The sequence below is a fragment of the Corvus moneduloides genome, chromosome 1, assembly GCF_009650955.1.
Source record: "Corvus moneduloides isolate bCorMon1 chromosome 1, bCorMon1.pri, whole genome shotgun sequence".
Taxonomy (NCBI): Eukaryota; Metazoa; Chordata; class Aves; order Passeriformes; family Corvidae; genus Corvus; species Corvus moneduloides.
This window is the reverse complement of record NC_045476.1, coordinates 64257248-64275651: the sequence shown is the minus strand read 5'-3', so window position 1 is coordinate 64275651 and position 18404 is coordinate 64257248. Positions and strand designations below refer to the sequence as shown.

At 42.5% G+C, this 18404-nt stretch overlaps 1 protein-coding gene across 2 annotated transcripts in view; it reads left to right on the top strand.

Annotated features, from left to right (window-relative positions):
• The first annotated feature begins 495 nt into the window (after positions 1–495).
• NMT2 (N-myristoyltransferase 2) overlaps positions 496–18404 on the top strand; it is a 35275-nt gene continuing 17366 nt past the window's right edge. The window contains exons 1-3 of one of the 2 annotated variants that reach the window (XM_032113122.1): positions 496–700; positions 9109–9244; positions 14539–14683. In XM_032113122.1, coding sequence (XP_031969013.1) covers positions 591–700; positions 9109–9244; positions 14539–14683 — 391 coding nt within the window. In that variant the 5' untranslated portion in view covers positions 496–590. The remainder of the gene's footprint in view (positions 701–9108; positions 9245–14538; positions 14684–18404) is intronic. The other variant, XM_032113132.1, reaches the window with a different exon arrangement.

The window sequence follows — 18404 nt, the reverse complement described above, 5'->3', positions numbered from 1 at the left end:
TACTAAAGCTCTAAGGAGACGTATGAAAATAACTTTGGCGTCCGAGTGTTTATGGTGAGAGAAGGAAACACGGGGAGCGGCAGAACGCGCGTCGATGCTGCCGAGGCCCGGCAGCTGCAGGCCCGGCAGCTGCAGGCCCGGCCCAAAGGGCTCCGCGGGACAGACACGCCGAGGCTGCGCTCGGGCTCCCGCGGCTGCGGGGGCAGCGCCCACGGAGGGGATCCCGGGTCCCATGGAAGGCCGGGGGGGAAGCGGTGTGGATGTCGGCATGAAGGGGCCAGTGCAGAGCCGGACCCAGCGGCGGCACCGCCCGAGTGTTGTTGGGGCGGGCAGGGCAGGGAAGGGCCGGGCAGGACAGGGAAGGGCCGGGCAGGACAGGGCGCGCAGCGCTCCCCGCACGGCCCCGCCCCAGTCCCCACGGGGTGGCGGGAGCGGCCGGGCAGCCCCGGCGGCCGCCGCCTCCTCCTCGTCCCCAGGCTTTAGCGCGGGGAAGGACCGCAGCTAGAGGGAGCTGCTCCGGACCGCGTCTGCCCGTGCGCCCCGGTTCTTTCACAGGCTCCCCCGCCCCTCCCCTCCCTCCTTCCCCCGTGATGGCGGAGGACAGCGAGTCCGCGGCCAGCCAGCAGAGCCTGGAGCTGGATGACCAGGACACCTGCGGCATAGACGGCGACAATGAGGAGGAGACCGAGCACGCCAAGGGGTAGGGGCGCGCTGGGGGAACGGGAACGGCTCGGGAAGGCAGCTCCGTGTCCTCCGCCGCGGCAGAGGCCGGGCTGGAGGTGCTCCGGGCCGGGCTCCCCTGATGCCCGGCGCAGGTCCCTCGGCGGGGCTGGTGTGGCGGGCGCTCCTGCCCGCTGGCGAGTGGCCTGTGCGGCCCGGCTGGGCCCGGCTCGGCTCATCCGCGGCGCCTGCGCCGGGCCGCCCGCGGCCGAGCGGCCCCAGCCCGGGCCGCCTTCCGCTGCAGCGTGCGGGCGTGGGACGGCCCTGCCGCCCGGCCCGGAGCCCCGCGCCCTTCTGCCCGTGAGGGGAGAGGCGGGAGGCCGGGCCCCGGCCCGAGGTGAGGGGGCGGCGGGGCTGGCACTTCCCCGTCTCGGACATCGGCCTTGAAATCTTGTCGAAAAGCGAGGGTAAATCCTGCCTTGTTGGCGCTTTGAGGGCTTGGAGGTGTTTCTGGGTATTTTTGGGCCGTCAGGAAGCCCCCCGTAGCGGGGAGGTGCCCCCCTGTCCCCCGGTGGTTTCGGGTGGTTCCAGCTGACCGGGCAAGCCCCGCGTACATCCACATCTCAAACCCACCGCCACGACTCCCCTCCCGGCCGGGGTCCGGTCCGGGCATCATCTGTGTCTGCCTGTCCTGCAGGACACTCCTGCTCACCGTCACCCCATTGTCCGCAAAGAGATGGTACCTCCAGATCCACACGCTGCGGAGAGGAGAGCGCGTGTTTCACCGCGGCATTAGCCGGGGCAGACGCTGTTGTCTGGTTGTAGTTCCTTCTCCGCTAATCTCGCGTCTCAGATCTTCCCACGCTGAGGATCAGGCGGTGTCTCCAGTTGCCTGGGGAGCTGATGGGAGCGGCAGCCAGCATAGCTGCGGCCCCTGGCACCCGACCAGGTGTTGGGCTGGCTGCGGTGTGGCTCCGTTCTGGGCACGAGGTGCCAAGGGTCTGGCTTAGTCTGCGGGCTTTTGGCCAGGGGAGTGGGAGGGATGTGTTTCAGAAGTCTGCTTCATTTAAAATCACTTTTTTTTTCCTTTTTTTGGGGGGTAAGAAACGTGATTGCAGAGAAGGCGCTTTGTTGTCGCAGCTAGGAGTGTCTGGAGTAACCTAAAATAGAACTAGGTTAATCTATACAGTGCTACACAAATATCTTCTTCGTGAATTTGTGATTGATCTGCTTGAGAGCCTTTCTGTAGGTGCTTGATGTTTGAGGATGTACACTGTTTGTTGTCTCCTGCCCCTAGGATTTGGTTGAATCATAAATGTGGCAAGAGAAATCTGAGAGACTTTGGAGGGCTGACTTGTTTAGAAGGCAGGAAAGGGGAAAACTTTGATGCTTGATGCTCTGTCATTGAGTTAATGGCATGCACACTAAAATAATTGCATCAGAAATAATTAGAGTAATATAAATCTGGGATATTGAAAGGGATAAAATATCGTTTTATTATCTTGGGGCTTTTGTTACATTTGTTTCAGTAAATATGTCACAGCTGGTGATTCCCAAATATGTGAAAGTAAAGCGCTGAGAGTAGAGACTTATTTATTGTTCTTCATAGGAACGACCTGGCATCCTAGTTGGGATTGTTTGATAGCTAGGTGATGCCTGTCCAGAATTCATTTGGATTGAATCCTACTTCAGTTTCCTCTCCTGTTTGTTTGTGTGCGTGCCCGGGCTGTAGCTGCCCTCTGCAGCGTAGCACTGCGTGTGGCTGTGCTCGGGCTGCTGTGACAGCGAGCCGAGTGTATGTAAGGAGCGGCCAGGGAACAAAGAATTGCACTTTGGTGTGTTTTGAATCACAGCTTGGTGCTCTGCGCCAGCACGGGTCTCGCTGCGCTCTGAGGGACACCAGCTGTAGCCTGTATGGTCTTCTCCCCAAAACTTGTTTTTGTTGAATATCCCAAATGTATTTTAATGAGTATTTCCAAAAAAGCTGCTTTATTCATCTTTGAATAAGAAAGTGAATGCTTTCAAGTAATACGAAGTTTAGTTAAATTAGTGGTAGATCATTCCAGCCGAAAAAGCTTCTTAAGTGTTAGTATCTGCTGCATGAAGTCTAATACTGACTTTCGAATTACTTTATTTTCCGGTAATTTTTGAAAAATCTTGTTTGCTGCTCTTTGTCTGCAGGCTGAAATATTCAAACAGATTCCAGCAAATGAAAGGAAAAATCTCACAGTAGAGCATGCAAGATCTACTCTTGATCTGGGAGATTAACCCGTAGAAATAGGAGCCTAATTAATTATTCCCCATTTTCTCCCTGTCATTGTATATTAATTCTTGAAGTAGCTTTAAAGTTTGCTTTGAGCTTTTAGATTAGGTTTTATATACTTAAGCAATTTCTGAGCAGTCCAACTACTTGAGACTGTGACTTTGTCAACTGTCTTGCTAAATACTGCATGGTCTCTATTGCTGCAGATCAGTATTTAATCTCATGCTATTTTAACCTGCACTTTTTTAGAAGGAGACAGAATATTGTGTGTCAGTCTCTATTGGAGTGCCATGTAAATTAAGTTACTTTCAAGATGTTTCTTGACATTTGAAAATAGGTCCTTAGAATACTGCCCACACAAAAACATGTATTATATATATATATATATATATATATATGACTTTTTTGTTGTTGGGTTGTTTTCTTTTAATTTGCATGTTTTTGATGTGCCTGAGCATTGAATGAGTGCAGCAGAAAATAACCATTTTATAGCTCTCAACTGTGCAAATGTCTTTGTCCTCTGATTCTGCTCCTGTTTTTTAGATGCAGGATTATGTATGTTGTGTGACTCATTACTGTTTTCCTATTCTGTAGTTTGTTCCTGCTGGATGCATTATGCTGTATTTGTTCTGTATTGTAATAGTGTGGTTTACAAAATATCTTTTTTAGTGTGTATGTAGAAAAAATGTATTTGTTGCACCTGGATCCACCCTGCTAAGCCCAGCCTTATAAGGTGTCTCAGTTCATTCTAAATAGCTCCTTATGCTCATTTCCAGAAAGGCCTTGGGCACAAAACATTTAGTAAACAGATGAGAAAAAGGTATGACCTTTAAACAACTCCTCCAGCCCGCACAAATTATTTGCTTTGAATGTTTTAGTAGTATACCCCGTGATTATTGTTAAAAAAGGCCAACTTTATAATGAATACTACTTTTAGATTTAAAAAAGAAATATTTTTAAGGTAGTGGAAGCAGTGCTTGGTTTTAGCAGGTGAGTTTTACATCTTGGAGTACAGACTTGAAGGGGGAGGCAGAGGAAACATGGAGATCTGGGGAATACTGCTTGGGTTAGCGTTTAAGGTATTAACCTATTGCTGCTAGGTTTTCTTGCTAAAAACCTTGCATTTTTAAGTATCGAAATGTATACAAATTAAATCTTCGTGCAGAGAGATGCTTTGTAATGGTAGTTTGTTAGTAAGTGGAATTTGAAGGGCATGGACCCTTCTGGTCAGGACCTTTCTGTATTGTCTTGGAGTGGTGGTAGTTTTACACAGCAATGAGAAAGCCTTTTGCACCTAAACATCCATTTTCTTTATGAATCGAGGACAGCCCCAGTATAAATAATACTGCTTTGAAATTTTTTGAGGTTTTGTCCATATACATGAGACCTGATTTTTGTGATCAAAAAGATCTGTGTAATGTCTTCAGAAATGTAGCTTTGCAGCCTCACTCACAGAGAGAGAAGTACTGTGAAGGCAAGAACCCCACACAGGCCATTGCAGTTTAAAAATAAACATCTGAAGTATATGTTTGGTTTTAAATTTGAGAAATCGCTAACTTAAGATTACCATTCCATGTAACTTAAAACAGATGTTGATATTACAAAAGGCTGTTTCTGCTAAAGCCGAATTTAGTATTCAAACAGGAAATTAAAATGACAATTAGCGAGAAAGATAATCTCAAACCAAGGGAGCCAAAACAGTTTGACCACTTGAACAGGTTAATTGTCGCGCTCCTCCTGATTTTTCCATCTCAGCTTTTCATGGATTTGCTCTGAGCCTCATAAAGTAAGTTTCTCCACCTTTTCCACACTTCTCCCCAAATGCAGTAAGTATTCCCATTTTTCAGTTTAAAAAAACCCAACCCAACCAAAACACCACCACATGCAGGGAAAAGCAAAAGGGTTTTTTTTCCACATCTATGCAAAACACCAGATGTGTGTACATAAGTGGAAAGGTATGTGGGTGGGATCATGGGCTTGCATTTGTGACTTGCAGACAAAATCATAAAACTGTAGGCCTAAGTGTCTATCTCGGAGTCCTATCCACAGCCTGTTTCTGGGGCAAGGTTAAGTCTGTCTGGGGCAGAATAAGGTCTTTTGACCCTTCTTTTGCCTCAACTGAATTTTGATTTGCATGTCACTTTTATGCTGGCCTCACCTTTTTCTTATTCATCAGACTGACAAAATTGTCATTGTAGGTGCAGTTAAAAATATCTTAGACTGTGCCTGTACTTACATATAGTTGAACCTCTGTGTATAGACTTGCCCTCCTGTCAATAAAGTTCTCGTGGTATAAGCACGTCTCCTAGACTGACACAGTCAAAATCTTCCCCAAGTCTAACACTGAATGGTTTTCTTGGTATATTCTGCTGTGGTTTATGTGGCAGGCTGGACCGGGGCAGATGTGTTGTCTGATGCATGAAAAGGTCATGTTTCCTGACCTGCCAACTTTATGTGGCAGCACCCTGAATTCTGTATTGTTTTTCTGCTTCCCGCGTGGGACCTGTGCTCAGAGTTGTGTCACTTTACACTAGCAGGCTAGTTTGGAAAGAGAGATTTCACTCTTAAATGGGAAACTTTTTTTTTTCCCAGCTTCTGAGTGTCATCATATAGGTGTATTTGACCAGACAGAGGAGAACTCAGATCTTAGGCAGCACATAAGAATGTCAGAGAGAAGCTTTTAATAGGAGCCTTTGGTTTTAATCTTGTTACCTTTGCATATCCTTTGTGCTGTTAAGTCCAGTGCAATTACTACAAGTTGAGCAACAAAGTTCCTCCCTTCCAAGCCATTCTCACTCCCAGTTTTAGAGCCTTTCAGTTCTTTTCAAGGCAGAGTGTGAAAAGGACAAAAAATCCTGAGATGTTTTGGTTTTGCTTCTGCCCTAATTTGCTTGATATCTCTGGTTCTAACTTGTGTTGGACAAACCTGTTTACTGAGTAGAAGTTCCTGTGCACTGCCTGCTGCCAAATATCTGGGTAGCAAGCGTGCCTAAATAGTAGGATGAGTAGAACTCTATTTAAATCCTCTTTTTACATTGTGTGGACTGTAACAGTAAAAAATAAACTGACCCAAGCAGGAGACTGTGCATAAATAACTGGTTGGAATGATCCCTGGATAACCTGTCAGAAAAAGATACCGGTATTTATTTTGCAATGGCCAGTGTGAAAGATTTAAACCTGAAGGTCATAAACTAAGGACTGGGATTTTGGAAGATTAAAAAAAAAAAAAATTAAAAGGCAAGTAGTGTAGTTTTAAACGCCACATATATTTTACAGCAATTCACTTCTGTCTTCCTTCTTTCCCAGCTGAAGAATATGCATTTCTGTATAAAAAAGGTCTTGAATTGGTCAAAGAAAAAACTAAGATTGTCCTGGTAGAAGTATGGTTTGACTGGGGATAACATTAGTAAAGCTGGGCAAAGCTGATTTTTTTCCATAGCTGCAAACTTTTTTCTTTAGTACAATTGTTCATTATTTCACCAAACTAAGTAAACATGACCCTCAAGTAATCCTAGTGAGCAAAATTGCCCTGTGGTGTATGTGATGCCAGATTCCTCCTGAAAGACAAGAAGACAAGTGAACTGCACTGCTGCAGCTCGGGACTCAGTGCCTGCTGAGGGTGTCTGTTCAGGAAACAGGGTTTTGCTGGAACTCTGAATAGCCTGATGTTCAACACGGAAGCCCTTGGGAGCCAGTTCAGGGACATGGTGGCATCATTTGTTTGTTTTATGTGAGGTGTTAGAGGGAAAGACAAGTTTGTGGACAGTTGCAGAAAGTAAAAAAATACCTCATTAAATGAACTGAGCAAAGATTAAATCACTTTCCCTAATATTTTTATCTCAATTTTGCCAGATAGAGGTGGTGAAGTCCTAGGTCTTGTATACATGTGTGTGGTTTTACTCTTTTGTATTTATAACCTCTTGCCAGGCTTTTGGGTCTGTTCTGGGTTTAAATTCTGTGCAAAATGTCAGCTTGGTATACAGGCCTTCAGATAGATGTAAATTTTATTATCTTAATTGGAGAGTCAGTACTGTGCCCAGGTGACCAAGAAGGCCAATGGCATCCTGGCGTGTATGAGACAGAGTGTGGCCAGCAGGACCAGGACAGTGATCGTACCCTTGTACTTGGACTGGTATATCCTGGGTTCAGTTTTGACCCTTTCACTGCCCTCAAAACTGGTGCTGGAGCATGTCCAGAGAAGGGTTGTAAGGCTGGTAAAGGGGCTGAAGAGTAAGCCTTGTGAGGAACGGCTGAGGGAACTGGGGTGGTTTAACCTGGAGAAAAAGAGGTTCAGGGGGGCCTCATTGCTCTCTACAACTACCTGAAAGGAGGTTGTAGAGGTAGCCGGGTGAGGGTCAGCCTCTTCTCCCAGGTAAAAAGTGACAGGACTGGAGAAAATGGCCTCAACTTGCACCAGGGGAGATTTAGATGGAATATGATGAAAAATATCTTCACTGAAGGGGTTGTTGAACATTGGTAAAGGCTCCCCAGGGAAGTGGCTGAGTCACCATCCTTGGGGGTATTGAAAAGACGTGTGTAGATGTGGCACTGAGGGGTATGGTTTGGAGGTGAACTTGGGTTAATGGTGGGCTCAATGATCTTAAAGGTGTTTTCCAACCTAAGTGCTATGATTCAATGAAATTGTGATTCATTGTGGATCATGTAGGTGGTAAGGCAGTATGCTTATTCTGCAACAAACGGTTTTCTCCCTGTGTCACTTACTCAAGTCCATCTTTTGTTTCTGCAGCCTTCTAGTAAATCAAACTCTTTTATCTCTCCAGTGTGTTTGGTCTCTCTACTGCTGTCCATTGAGTAAGAACTTGGTCTTGTTCTAGAGGCTGCGACATTTACAACTCTCTCTTTCTGGGAGTGTTACCCAGTGTAACTTTGAATGTTAAGGGCTTCTTGAGATTGATCTTTCCCTACAGACTATTCTAAAGTCCAGTAATGATCTGACAAAAATCAGTCTTTGCTTAGTTGCATTGTTTGGTTAATAGCAGACTTTGGGCCTCCCAGCTGGAGGGAGGGTGTTTTCTTGACAACATCAGCTCAGACAAGGTATAGGTGCTAAGACTTGTCATCATAATCTTGAAAGTGAGCGCGTTACAGCAAATAATATGCTCCTTGCAAATGTGTTGATCTTAATAACTTTAGTTATGTTCTTCTGAGTTTCTTTCTTTTTTGTTTGTCAGTATGATAACTGGGGTTTTCCCCCCTCCAGGATTAAAAGAAACAATTGTTTGTTGCACTGACTTTTTTCTTTTCCAGTGAAGAACACCCAAGCCCTCCAAACTCTAGATATCTGTCTTCAGTTCCATTATTTGCATATGGTTTTGCTGAGGGATTAGCCTCTTGAAGACAATTTAGTGTTAACTGACTCATTGCCTCTGTATTTTTCTTCTGTCTGAGAGTTGCCAACACATCCCACCCACACTTTGCAAATTCTCATCTAATCTTGTTTCTATATCTCAATTATTTGTTAAATCTCCTTTAAGAAGAAAGAACTTATATTATCAATAGTAAAAATATATCAGAATCTGCAAGTGCAATGTTTACTTTGTTGTTGGGGCTTTCTAATTAAAGTTAACCCCTTTGTGCTTATTGTTTCAAAGCACAAATATTTGGTTAGTTTTATGTTGTCTCTTACTGGGATTTCAGCAAGACTTTCATTGCCACTTAAGTTACAAACAAGATTTCCTGAAAACAGAATGTTTTCACCTGGATTCTTCTCAAATTCAGATGTGCCTCATGGTTCAGCATGAAGGGGAAAAAGTATTGGGCCACTAGTAGTTACTGAGTTTCCAAGGAGGTTACTTTCCTCAGTTCCCACACTTTCCTGTGTTCCTCCAAACTGTTGAATTTGGTTGTTTTGTGTTTGTGCTGGGTAACAGTCTGAAGAAGAGCTGGCTCCTATGTAGTGTCACAATTTGACATGAGTATGTCAAAATGCCTGGTTGTGCTGGTGTCAGAGTATAAAACAAATTAGACAGCACTTGAAGGAAGTTTTTCATCAATGCTCTCAGTTTCCCCCTTCCTTCCTTTCTTTCCGCTGCCTTTTTTTCACGTTCAAATTACTGTTAGATTTTTCATATCAAATTGCTGGGTTTTCCATATTTAACTTTTTAAAAATTTTAGACTCAGTGGTATTGATTTTTCTCATTGCACATTCTTTGAATCTCTGGCAGAAGTCCTGGAGGGGATTTGGGAGCGAAGAAGAAGAAAAAGAAGCAGAAGAGAAAAAAGGAGAAACCAAATTCTGGAGGCACCAAATCAGATTCTGCATCTGACTCCCAGGAGATTAAAATTCAACAGCCTTCAAAAGTGAGAGCCTGGTTCTGTTTTAATTTGTGCTTGCTTTCTAATTTAATTTTAATTTGCGTGTCGCTTGTTGTAAAAGCAAGTTGGTAGTTCTGCCTTAGTGTGTGAAAATTAAGCAAATGGTTCCTGTCCTGATCAGACAGAAGCAAGGCAAGACCTGGTGTTTTCAGAGCTGTTGTCACCACCACGGTGGTGTACTGTGAGAAAGGCAGGGGAGGAGTTGTTTTGTCTTTCTCTTTGAGCAGTTAGAACTCGGGCTAGTGACAGCCTCGTTGCATGGAATCATAATCTGCGGTGGTAATGCTTTTAAATAGATTTTGTATTTGATGAATGGCCTTTAGTTTTTAGCCACCACCTAACTTGGCTTAGTGCAGTTTTGGTCACTTGTGCAGCATAAAGCTCTCTCAGCAGCAGCAGCAGGAGGGAAGGTGGGCCTGCTGTGCTAAGCAGTCTCTTTGGGGCAAGTAAGCAGCAATGCAGTAATCTCAAACATGAAGATACAGGCTGAAGAAACTTCTTTTGCTTGGAAAGGCCTCCACTATAATTAAGAAAGCAGAATTACTTGAGGGAACGTACAGTCCTTGTGGATTTTATGATAAAATAGCATTGTGTGTGTGCATTTGTCTAGCATGTTCTGAATGAGCAGTGAATAACGTGTTGTGGTGGCTTTTCAGCATACAGCTTTTATCTCAAGAAAAATCTGAGTCCGAGAACTAAAGTTTGTAAAACTTAAGTCTATGGACCATTGAGCATATTGAGGTAGTTATATTTGCTTTATCAGATTACTGTGGAGAATTTTACACCATTGTACCAACAGTAATCTTCATCCTGTAAGATTTGTCAAGTACATTGGGGCCACCAACTAATTTTAGGGGGAAAAAAGTTGTGTTCTGGCTCATTGGCATAGTGATAGATTTTTGTGTTGTCCCTTTAGATCTTCTCTGTGTTACCCTGATTGCTTTGAATGGGCACATTTGGCACAGGGGACACTTTATAATATGTAGAGAGATCTTGAGTACTTCTTTGCCACATGTTTTTGATACCGCCTTTGTGTAAAACACGTGTCATGAACTGGTAATACAGGAAGACTGCAAATGCAAGGAACTTCACACTCTTACAACTGGCACGAGGTAAATTTTCATGTTAACATAAAGGCATAGTTAATTGCTGTGGTATCCTATGAGTTCCTTGATTTTCTGCTGACCAAGCTTACTGTTCCATATGTTGCATCTAACTGAGGAAGCTGCTTCATGGTTTTTTTGTTTTCATGTGCAAGATTTTAGTCCTGCACCTTGTAGTCTTGCACACCATTTCTCTGATGTGATGTGTTGAGCAAATGTGGAAGCCGATCCTTGTTCTAAGTTGTATACTTGGAGTGGCACTGTTCATGATTATTTTACTGACACAAGAAGTTTAGTCAGTCTGTTAGCAATGTTATAAAATTTTCTATTTTATTGGCATAAGAAAAAAGTTCTTATAGAAGTCTTTCTTTCAAGCTCTAGGCAGCTAAACCACTTTACTCTTCTTATATGGCTTCCACTTTCCTCTAGCCACAAATGCATCAGCATTGACTGGGGAGTTATTTTGCCTTCTCTGCTGTTTTGCGGGTCTATCTTAGACGACTATTCTGTTTTAGATTTTTTTAAAGCATCTTAGACTGCTGATCTGGATCAGTGTGGAAAAATGTACTTATTTTGTCTGCCACTCAAGTAATATTTGGATTTTGTATTCCTTGTGCTATGTAAAATTTATTGTAGGTAACAGGCTTTTAGCATTTGCTTGCTCTTGGTTGAAAAGAGCATATTTCAGAGGAGAATGACACTGTACACCTTACCTTTAAGAGAATATATGCAGGATCATCAGGTAGAACTCAGTGGGGCCCCTGAACTCATTGAAAATGATTTTGAAAAAGGATTTTGATGTCACATGAGTTTGTAAACGCATGTACCAGTCTGGAGATGAGTAAAGCAGAACAGTGAGTCTCCTTGGCTTCTGCCTTCCTTATATGTGATAGTAGTGATAGTAGACCTTTTGAACACTGGTGTGAGTGTAATCATAGCAATGAATGCTTGTTACCATTGTATCCTTACTGTGACCTTGGGGACACTTCACTGCCCGTCTCACAAGACTTCCATCTCTCCCTGTGTCAAGTTCCAGTGATGTAGACTATCCACACTGCCACAAAGAAAGTTCGCTGTATCTGCAATATTATCAGTCATTATTGTAGACACTAGTGGCCTACACAGTCTAGCTACAGAGTAACAGATTGGAAGGGACATGTGAAGGTTTTTTGACCAACCTCCTGCTTAGAGCAGATCCAGCTAGACCAGTTTGCTCAGGCCTAGATCAGAGTCTAGGTCTCCAAGGATGGAGACTCCACGATCTTTGTCTGTAACTTATTCCAGTGTTTGACTACAGTTTTGGTTAAAAAAATAGTAATTCCTTATATCTAAATGGATTTTACCGGTTTGCAACTTGTCTCCTTTGTTTCTTGTGCCATCATTGTGCTTGTCTGAAAAGATTTGGTTCAGCCTTCTTTATGCCCTCCCATTAGGCAGTAATAAGATTTCTCCTACTCCCCCAACCTCCTCTTCTTAAGGATGAACAAACCAAGGTCTCTCATCTTCTCTTTGTGTGTGATGTGCTTCAGCCCCCCATTTATCTTGGTGCCCTCCAGTGAACCTGCAACACTCTGTCAATGTTCTCCTTGTAATGGAGAACCCCAAACGGTAAGATGTGACCTCGGGGGTGCCAGATAAAGGGGAAGACTTCCTGGCAAGTCTTACTGGTACTACTGGGTATGCAGCTGTCTGTTGCTGGCCAGCAGTCTGCTGGCTCATGTTCAGCCCTCTGCCAACCAGGACCTCCAAGTTCTTTTCTTCAAAGCTGCCTTCTAGCCAGTCCATGCGGGCCTCTTCTAACCCAGATGGAGGACTTTGCATTTGCCTTTGTCAAACTGATTAAGTTTCTGTTTCCAGCTTGTCAAAGTAGCTTTGAATAGCTGCTCTGTGGTCCAGCATATCAACCATTCTTCCCAGCTAGGTATCATCTGTGCACTTGCAGAGAAAGTGCTCTTTGTCAAGTCCAGATCATTAGACAATATTGACCCCTGAGTCCTCAAAATCCTCTCCCTTGCATTCTTGAAAATGGGTGTGACATTTCCTTTTATCCATTTATAGGAAACTTCCACTAGTTGCTATTTTAAACTTAATAGATGTTAGTTGCACTAACATAAGCCAGTTCCCTCAGCACCCTCACATGCATTTGGTCTGTTTTCAGGGACCTGTGCATGATTATTTTACTCAACAGTCCCTAACTTTTTCTCCTGCTGTGGTTAATGGGAGTCTCACAGACTGCTACAGTGCACAAGAACATCAAAGGCCTGAGGTCATCAACAAAACTGAGACAAAAATACCATATTATACCTCAGCCCCATTGCACAACAGGGCCATCTTGTGCTATGAAGAGATATTTGCCCTAAATTGAAATTAAACAAAAGAGCTGGTTTTTGTTTTTCTAATTTATATGAAGTTCTGTGTAGGTTTTCCTTGCTTTCTATTAAAGGAAAACAGAAAGTGTTGAAAGTAAACTTCTTAGTCAGGCCAATCTCTGAATGTTTTGAAATTAAAGGGTATTCCTCCTGATGTCCCTAGCCATGGTCTGTTTAGTAGAACATTAACTTCTTACTTTACTATTTTGCTAGTAAGACTTTCTTAGGACCTTTTTTTTTTTTTAGATTTTCTGCTTTTTTAATGTAGAAGACATATTAGAGACTTTAAAACATTTATGTGTGATTTCATTATGTTCTCTCATGATGAGATTTCTGAATTTATCTAATGGCATTAGTAATTTATGTCTCTGTTATCCTGATCTAGAAATAAGATAGGCTTTTTAGGCTGGAACAGTGTAGCTCTAAAGTGTGTAAATATGTTAATTCACAGTTACTTGGTTGACAGGTGTTTAAGGCACAGTTACAGGTGAAATTTGCAATACTTAAATATTAGGCATTTTCTTTCATTAATTTAGATAATAAAAGTGTTTATTATAAACAGTAAATGATGGGCTGCTTGAGCTCCAGGCACAGAGTTTTACTCCTTTTGTGATAGAGGATACCAGAGGCTGATCACCCAAATTAAGCTTTATCATCATTATTACATTTATTTTATGGTGTTTTTTCAACACATGAGTCTTAGAAAGAAAGTGAAATATGGAAATAGTAATCCATCGCTCTTCAGTAAAAAAAAAAAGTCTGGCTTGAAATCTCTGTGCAGAATTGCTTAAAATTTTCCAGTGCATTTGAGACTATTCTTTCAGATGGATTATTGCACTGCAGTCTAGGGAAACCTGAGCACAAGCATGCTGTTGGTATGCCTCAGAACAGGACTTACCATTAGGAAGATAACAAAAAAAAACAAACAGATTTTAAAGGAGAGAGGGAAAAATCCCTTTAGATTCAGAGGTCTGTTACCATTATTCTTCTGTACTGTCCTTTGCAGGAAAAATTCTTATTTCTGTTACATTTATTCAGAGTGATCAGAAGTGAGGGTTTAACAGATCAATGTAGAAACAGTTGGGTTTATGCTTTTAAAATAAGTTTTCTATAAAGATTTTTCGACTTCTAAGTGGAAAGTGGGTTTATTTTATGTATGTCCGCTTCAGTTTAAATTGTCTTTAGTTATCAGTGTTGGCACAGTTGACATTAGCAGCAAGATGGTTAACTCCTCCATGTATGATGCAGAAAGGGGTTATCTGCTCTAATTATTGCAAGCAAATACAAGGCAGTATAACTAAGGTTAAAAACCAGGTATTTGTAGCACATCAGTGCACCTTCAGGTACTGCTTAACCAGAGAGAATTTAAATATTTATACTGTATGTGTAAAGTGCAACTTGAAACAACTCCATGTGTACCAATGGTACCTTTATTGTTAAATACCTAAACCGACTCTTTTTTTGGTATTTTGTTGTATTTTACCAGGGGAACAGGGAATATAAGAAGCATTTGTTATTGCAGTACAGTATTCTGCCTTAATGCTGCTATATTTGTGTTAAAAATGTTGATGTTTCTTGGTTAAATGAAAATGCTACTCAAAACTGTTAATTGTTTTGTGAAGTTGCTTGCCTGTTGCCCACCTAACTTTTTTCCACCCTCCTGTCTACAAACGTTGTACCGAAACTAGCCATGATGAGAAAAGTACATGTAAGAATAGGTAACAGTAAAAGAAATGAACGTTTGTACAACTATTCACAAAGTAGATGTACTCAATAAGCTTCCTATTCTATTTGTCTATGTGTGCAGAATCCAGCCATTCCAATGCAGAAGCTTCAAGACATCCAGAGAGCGATGGAGCTGCTCTCTGCATGCCAAGGCCCAGCAAAGAATATTGATGAGGCTACCAAACGTAAATACCAGTTTTGGGATACGCAACCTGTACCTAAACTTAGTAAGTTTAACTGGATCTGTGTGAAAGATCTGTCTTATGATCACTAAAGAAATGTGTGCCAGCTCTGTGACATGTTCTCTAGAACGGTTATAAAGTTGGACTGTGTGTGGTAGGGATCCTTAGTCTTTTGTGTCATTTATGTGGAATTCTTGATGTTTTCTAGGGAAGTGCTTGTCTTCCCCACAGATAATATACAACAAGATACAGTGTTAATAAATCTCATAATAAATCTCATTCTGATGACCTCTGTAAAAATGGGAAATGCTATTGAAATAACATTCTTTTGTATATTTTAGGTCTGAAATCTTGAATAGAACATAGAAATCTTTTCCACTTTAGGAGAAGAACTCTTAAGTGGTGACAAAGAGTAAAGTTTTTTGTTTGTTTGTTTTGATAGTTTATTTATACTTCATTAAAATTTTTTTTCAATAGATGGATTTGCTATCACAGAAATAATGACTCTCCTACCTATGGTTGCACTGTTTTCATACAGCTTTAAGTGGATAATGGTACTTGTCTGATACACAGACTCTTTCTCTGCTATGTGTTCATGTTCTCCTCCACAATGTACACTACCTTGAAGACATGCTTTCTCAGATTGTTTTCTGGTCTTGATTCCAAGTGAGATGATGAGGTGATCTCTCCTTGCCTTTAAATTTGTAATGAATTTGGCAAGTTATTTTTTATATTGATCTGGTCCCTGATAACATGGTTAAAATCTTCTCGTTGTTGGAGAAAGTAGTTGCTGACCATCTTGTGGGTTTTGCTTTGCTTTCTGAACCTTCTTTTTTGCTTTCATTATCTTCAAGTTAAGCAGTTGTAGCTTTTCAGTGTGAACATAACTTGGGGGCCCCACAAGTAAAACATTCTCAGGACAGTAGCTGGCATTGTTCTGTCCTGCAAGTTTCTCTCCATTGCCCTGGAGACTGGTATAGAATAAGCAGAAATAAGGTAAAGTCTAAAGCACAGGAGCAACTCTGCTCACTCTCTCTCCACAGGCAGCATTTCACATTAATCCGTGGCTAAAGCTTAACCCACAATTATGTCATTTCTTCCTGACTTTTCTTGCATAGAGAAGTCCAGAGCAGAGTCCCTGTATTTTCACCCAGATTGGATTGAATTGACCTGCCATGGCTTTTCTGTATACAAATTCTATCCAAATAAAGTAATGGTAGTAATGTCAACAGCAATCCAGCCTAAGTGGAGGAAGATCCTAGCCAAAATAAGTTGATGTGTAAATCAAAAAATGCTCTATAATCAAGCTTTTTCAGAACTAGTTCAGGTGTCTGCATAGTAGTTCCAGGAGTTCAGTTCAGGCTAATCAGTGTATCTTACATCACTTAGATAGAGATGAGTCTGTCACTTGCCAGTCTAAAAAAGCCCATAAAGTGGCTCAGAAAATTATTTGTTAGTGTTGTTCAGTAGAAATATGCTTTGTTGAATTTGGTCAGCAAGGTTTTGTCCAACAGTGTCTATGAATTTCTTCTTAATCCCGCAGATGTTTTTTTCAGCTTTTCTTTATCTGCTGAATGAACAGATGGGGAAGTCATTGCTAGTTGATACGCTTTATGTGTTTAGGTGGAAAAAACGATCTGTCAATTCAAGAAAATGTTGTTGGGATCTTTGCATTAAATTTACTTCAGAATCCTCCTGTGTTCAAGTTAAAATTGTTAGCAATAGGTCCTTTAGTTATGCCAAGCCTGCCATATAGTGGCAGTAATATCTGGGCTGTTGGTTCTTTTCAGAGTTTGCTTAAAGATGCTAATAATTATGACCTTCCAAACAGCATGGCAGGCCATAACTATTCGTCAGGACTAAGCATCATTTGGAAAAATTCACTCAAAGGACCATTTCACTGTGTAGTTTGATGATGGTGACTATACAGTTGTGTTTATGGGTAAGAATCAGGGGGGAAGGCCAACAGGGCAGATACCATGGTGTGAGTCAGTTCTAGACCTCCCAACCAGGATGAAGAGGCAGGTGAAATATTCTTTAAACATCTGGCAGAAGTCTCACAGTCACTAGCTGTTGTTTTCATGGGGACTTCAATGTACCAGGTGTCTGCTGGAAATACGGTACAGCTGAGGAGAGACAGTTTAGAGGTTCCTGGAGTGTGTGGAAGGGAAATTCCTGGCAGTTGACGAGTGAGCCAACTAGGGATGGTGCTCTCCTAGACCTGTTGTTCATGAAAAGTGAGAACTTGTGGGTGGTGTCCTGGTTGGAGGCCGTCTTGGGCCCAGTGATCATGAAATGATAGAATTTTTGATTGTCAGAGAAGTAAGGAGGGGGTCAGCAGAACTGCCACCTTGGGCTTCTGGAGGGATGACTTTGATCTTTTTAGGAGACTGGTTGACAGAGTCCCTTGGGAAGTCCTGAAGGGCAAAGATGTCTAGGAGGGCTGGAAGTGCTTTCAGAAAGAAAAGATGTAGGAGTAGGTTGTCCCCATGTGCCAAAGGATGAGCCGATGGGGAAGGAGCCCAGCCTGGCAGAACTTTGGCTCAAACTGTTGTGAATGAGTGGTTTGGGCCACCTAAAGAATCACCATCGATGATAATGGCAACAAGCAGGTTTTAATATAAGTTTGTGGAAGTGCAACTCAACAGTTTAAAGGCAAAGTTCTCTCTATTACTTACTGCATAGATGAAACACACATAGGAAATTAGAATTAGCAACAAGTTAGAATGATTTACATGGAAACTGGGGATGCAGAAGAGTCAGGGTGCCAAGGATACAGGTGCAAAAATATAAGGGTACAAAAGAGTTTAGCAGTACTTAGTCATTAATTCAACATTTGTGAAGTGGTTCAATAGGATTTACTACAATTATAAGAGTAACGACTCAATTATACGAGTATATGACTTAATTATAGGTTCTAGATAATGGCATTCCTACTATAGTCAACTCACAACATGCATGCAGCCACAGAGATGTTTACATGCTTATGTGTTCAAAGGTGCCTGTTAAAAATTCCCCTTAAGTGGCATACATCGAGTCCCTTGCATTTCTCCACAGGCAAGGGCTGAGCCTTGAGGAGTGGGGGGTGTCAGCATAGGCCTCATCCTTGACAAGTCTTTAGACTATCACAAACTTGAGGGTTTGCAAGCTCTGAGAGACATCCCTCTCAGAGGGAAGAGCTGGTGCAGCCCACTGCAATCAGGGCACTGTAAAGGGCCTCACTTAGGACCACTCTTCATAGGATTGCAAGATGATTTGCTTTAGCCATCAGTAAGTTTCCATCATGTCCATAACCCACATTGGTAACTGCTTTTTGAAAAAAAAAAGCCAAAAAACCCCATCCAGTAACAGTGGTAACATTTCACTTAGGCTACAGTTCAGGCAAATGGTGTTCCAAGGCTGTCAGGAAATAGCCGATTATTAGGAAATAACTGATTATCCATTGTTCCCCACCTTGTTCAGGCAAATGATGATCCTGATACAGTCAGTGTCGCTCCCACCTTTACTGTGCAACAGCTCCTGTTACCATCAAGGGACATTTCACTGCCCAACTGGTTTGGTCAAGGCTTATCAGGAACTCCTGAGATCATAGAGCAGGCCCGAGGATGGATGGGGAGATGCACCACCAGAGGAATTCAGGAAAGAAAATGAGAGTTTATGGCTATTGAAGGACCAGCAGGCAACTCATGGGGACTGCAAAGATGCTGAGGTTATGCAGGGAGAAAACCAGAAGGTCCAAAGTGCTTACAGTGTTACCTGGTTACTG